General features: G+C 45.3%; 1 protein-coding gene across 1 annotated transcript in view; it reads left to right on the top strand.

Moving 5' to 3' along the window:
• The window catches only part of LOC122246194 (roundabout homolog 1), a 42,216-nt gene that overhangs the window by 30,630 nt on the left and 6,586 nt on the right, over positions 1 to 5,000 (top strand). The window contains 1 exon segment of the mRNA XM_086551224.1: positions 4,685 to 4,944. Coding sequence (XP_086407350.1) covers positions 4,685 to 4,944 — 260 coding nt within the window.

Raw genomic sequence — 5,000 nt, 5'->3', positions numbered from 1 at the left:
GCCATCAGCGTTCAGACCCCACAAGGTGCGCGGTCATAGAATTCGTAATGAACTATTAGCCACTTCAGCTCCCGACGCAGAGGGTCCGGTTGTCAGGGTTGGGGGATGGGGGGAGGGGAGGGGGGAGGAGGGATGGGGGGAAAAGGGAGGGAGCTGGGGAGGAGGGAAGGAGAGGATGGGAGGGAGCTGGGGAGGAGGGAAAGAGAGGAGGGGGACTGGGGGGAAAAGGGAGGGATGGGGGAAGGAGGGATAGGGAGGAGGGGAGGGAGGGAAGGATGGGGGAGGAGGGGAGGGGAAAGGAGGGAGGGATGGGAGGGCAGGAAGAAGAAGAGGAGGAGGAGGCGGAGGAGGAAGGGGGAAGGGGGAAGAGAGAGGAAGGTGGGGGAGAAGAGGAGGAAGAAGGAAGGGAAGGAGAAGGAAAAAAGGTGGAGGTGATGGAGGAAAAAGGAGGAAAATAGAGGGGGAGAAAATAGAAAGAGGAGAGTGAGAAGGTTAAAGGAAAAGTAGGAGGAAGAAGAGGATGGAGTAAAAGTAGGAGGGAGAGGAGGAGGAGGAGGAGGAGGAGGAGGAGGAGGAGGAGGAGGAGGAGGAGGAGGAGGAGGAGGAGGAGGAGGAGGAGGAGGAGGAGGAGAGGGACGAGAAGCGAGGGAAGAAAATGTGTGACAGTTTTTCCCCTCACTGGGAATACGTGGATGGCCGGATGGGTGGGCGGGGGGCGGGGGGAGGGAGAGGGGGGTGGGCGTAGGGAACCGAGATGAACGCTGTGGGAAAAAAAAAATAAGGACAATTTCCTCCCCCAAGTAAATAAACCCACATAAAAATAAATCATACATTAAATACATCGATGTATATCTCCCCCCCTCCCCCTTTTTTTAAGAAAACGACCTAAACCATCGCCCACTCAAACGATCGTCAGCCATTTTACCAAAAGAAACAAAAGAGAAGAGCCAAGCGCACGCACACCACGAGACCGGACGATAACCAAGGGAAAATCACACTGGGGCACTTAATGTATCGATCAGGAAGGAGGGGAAGAGGGGAGAGGAGGGAAGGAGGGAAGGGGGAGGGGGAGGGAAGAGTGTGTTATAAATTCAAGAGGGAAATGGAGGTATTCTCCCCTCGCCTGGATTACCAACGTGCCTTCCTTCCCCCTCGGTTCTCGACTGCTGTTGTGGATGCGCTGCTTAGCTCTAGGTGGACGTCTGAGAATGTATCTTTTTTTTTTTTGTTATTATTATATGTTTTTTTTCTTTTGTATTTTCTTTTTTGGGGGTATCTTTATATATATTTTTTTTTCTTTAGTATTTTCTTCCTTTTTTGGGGTATTTTTATACTTTTTTTCTTTGGTATTTTCTTCCTTTTTTGGGATCTTTTTATCCTTTTTTTTCTTTGGTATTTTCTTCCTTTTTTGGGGGTATTTTTATATTTTTTTTCTTTGGTATTTTCTTCCTTTTTTGGGGTATTTTTATACTTTTTTTTTTCTTTGGTATTTTCTTCCTTTTTGGGGGTATTTTTATATTTTTTTCTTTAGTATTTTCTTCCTTTTTTTAGGGCATTTTTATACTTTTTTCTTTAGTATTTTCTTCCTTTTTTGGGGTATTTTTATACTTGTTTTTCTTTGGTATTTTCTTCCTTTTTTGGGTTATTTTTATACTTTTTTTTCTTTAGTATTTTCTTCCTTTTTGGGGATATTTTTATACTTTTTTTTCTTTAGTATTTTCTTCCTTTTGGGGGGTATTTTTATATATTTTTTTCTTTAGTATTTTCTTCCTTTTTTGGGATTTTTTTTTTTTTTTTTTTTTTTTTTAGCTCTTATTATGGAGTGACATTTGGTGGATAATCTTAAATTCCGATTGGTAATAGGACCTTTTTTGTGTTGTTTTTATTATGAGTCCATGATAAGTGGCGTTCGTAATGGTGGAAGTACATGTAGTTTTTTTTTCGTTTTTTTTCGTTTTTTTCTGTAGGGAATTACTTTTATCATGGATAAGAAAATATGTCGAAATTTACCTGTAACAAACCTTAGGGCAAGAGTTGTGTTTGGGTTAATTTAAAACCGCCAATTCTATATTAACATAGACGAAAAGAACTGAAAGATGATTTCATATTTTAATTAATATTAACATCCAGATTTCATTCTATCACCCCGATGCATAAACACACATAACAAACGAGACATAAGCCGTAATAACGCTTAGACGTTATCATTACGTAACCATCAGAATCGCAACCAACTTCTAAACTATTCAGAAAACGAGTCTAAACGAAACACATAAAAAAACAAAAAACAGAAGAAATAGATATTCGCAACGGACGAAGATAGAGCAAGAAATATCACCCAAGTCAAAGACACCCGAAGCAAGTTCTGAGAAATGTTAATCTAATTTATCCTTTCCCTCGAGATACGTTTGTTGCTCTCGAGTCATGCCCCGGTGCACCGTCTGAGGGGAGGGCTAATGGGGGGAGGGGGGATGATGGGGGAGGCCTAATGGGGGGAGGGGGTGATGGGGGAGGCCTAATGAGGGGAGGGGGGAGGGGGGAGGGGGGTGATGGGGGAGACTATGGATGATGTAGGGGTGAAGGGGGGAGGTAGGAGGGGGGGATGGGGTTGAATGGGGGAGGTATGAGGGGGGATGGAGTTGAAGGGGGAGGGGTCGTGTGCATGGTTTTGGGGGGGGATTAGAGAGGGAGTTTCTTTGGTTGGGGAGGGGATAAAGGGGGTGAAGGGAAGAAGGGAGGGTTGACTTCGGTTAAGACTAAGGGAAAAGTTGAAGGGGGCTTTAGTTAAAAGGGGAAAACCATCTTTTAAGGGGGTGGAGTGAGGTGGATTTGGGTTAAGGGGGAGGGGGGGGGCGAGGATTTCAGTTAAGAAGGGATGAGGGGACAGAATGAGCTTCTTTAAGGGAGAGAGAGAGAGAGAGAGAGAGAGAGAGAGAGAGAGAGAGAGAGAGAGAGAGAGAGAGAGAGAGAGAGAGAGAGAGAGAGAGAGAAAGAGAGAGAAAGAGAGACAGAGAAAGAAAGACAGAGAGAGAAAGAAAGATAGAGAAAGAAAGAAAGAGAAAGAGAAGGATGAGAGTGAAATGAAGGGACTTTGGTTAAAACTAAGGAAGGGGAAAAGAAGTTGTCTGCTCTGAGATAAAAGAGAGGAGGAGGAGGAAAGGGAGGAGAGAGGACTCTAGCGGAGGGTGTGTGTGTGGGGGGGGGGGGTCTGGGTAAAGGGTGTGAGTGGGCTTTGGCCAAGGGTGTAGCTCATAAAAGGGAGAATCATTGGAGAACTTTAATTATCTGTACGAATAAAAACAAATAAAACCATCTATTTACAATCACACACACACACACACACACACACACACACACACACACACACACACACACACACACACACACACACACACACACACACACACACACCTACACACAATTATGTGTATATGTATATATATATATATATCTATATCTATATCTATCCATATATATATATATATATATATATGTAAGAGCGAGTCGTTACGAATAACTTAAAATAAAGATAAAGTAGAAGCTGAAGGATAGACAGGGGTGACTCAAGTAAGAAGGAACATATGTTTTTTTTTTTTTTTAGGATGGATGAGTCACAGTGATTAAAGAGGGGGAATTTCTTGAAGAGGAAGAGAGAGGGGAGGGGAGGGGGAGGAGGGGGAAGGTAAGGCGAGGAGAGTTTGACTCGTTTAGGAAGAGGGGAGAGTAGTTGTTAGGGACCTTTAATTAACGACAGAGAAGTGGGTCTGAACGAAAAGGAAGTTGCGTGTAAGAGTTTTGGAAAGTTTAACTACCTCGTTGGGGTGGACGGGAATGTTTCAGCTGTAAACAGGGTTTTACTTTGTTCTTTGAGGACAGTGTATATAGACGAGTGACCCTCTTGTAAGTTCAGGATTGTTTTTGACTTATGATTAATGATTAACGTCAGGATTACGAAGTACAGTTATACATAATCGAATGACAAGAAAAGGTCGACAGTTTAGTCATATAGGGAAGTGAATTCCAACTTTGACCGAATACCAGAATACCACTTATTATCTTTGCATTCCGATAACCTTTCTTGATTAGCCTCCACCCACACGCTTATGAATTGAGCCTTCGCATGACGTCGCAACATGTCCCCCCCCCCCCCAAACATAACAAGAGGTAGAGAGTAGTATCCTTCGACCTCGTTATAAGAAAGAGGAAAACGTCATTTCGTCTGATTTCTCATGGGAAAGACTCGTACTTGCCTTAAGAGGACGATAAAGGTCATTGTCAAGCAACTAATGGTCTTTTTTTTTTTGGGGGGGGGAGGGGGGATCTTGAGTGTAGTAGTTAAGGGACGCAGACTTGAGTGAGGAATATAGGGGGCTATCATTTTGACTTTTTTTTTATAATGGTAATGGCAAGAGTGTGTATGTGAATGAGAGTGAGAGTGAGAGAAAGAATGAGAGAGTGAGTGAGGGAGTAAGAGAGAGAGAGAGAGAGAGACAGAGACAGACAGACAGACAGACAGACAGACAGACAGAGACAGAGAGAGAGAGACAGAGAAAGAGAAAGACAGAGAGAGACAGAGAGACAGAGACAGAGACAGAGACAGGGAGACAGAGAGAGAAGAAGAAACGATACGAAATGATGGAGCGAGAACCCCCCTTAATTAATCCCCTCTTTTCCCCCTCCTCAGGCTACAAGCTAAACGGACGCAGCGTGAACGGCACCATGTCCGGCGGCCTGTGGATCGAGCGAGGTCCCTGGGGCGGCTCCTCTGGGGGCGCCACCGACGACAAGAGCGACGCGACGCCCGAGAAACTCCTCAACCTGAACGCCGTGCCCGGAGACTACGCCGAGGTGGACGGCCCCGTGGCGCCGCTCATGCCCCCGGGGTCGCAGGCGCCGGGCACGCCTGTCGCCTACGCCACCACCAACATCATCAAAGCCCGCAATGTGAGTGGGGGTCTTCCGAGGGCACCAGGGGGAGGGGGTACCAGGGGGGGGAGGGG

Source organism: Penaeus japonicus, unplaced genomic scaffold (genome assembly GCF_977035675.1).
Source record: "Penaeus japonicus unplaced genomic scaffold, GWHDUDI00000001_assembly GWHDUDI00000024, whole genome shotgun sequence".
Classification (NCBI taxonomy): Eukaryota; Metazoa; Arthropoda; class Malacostraca; order Decapoda; family Penaeidae; genus Penaeus; species Penaeus japonicus.
This window is presented reverse-complemented; position numbering and strand designations above follow the sequence as displayed.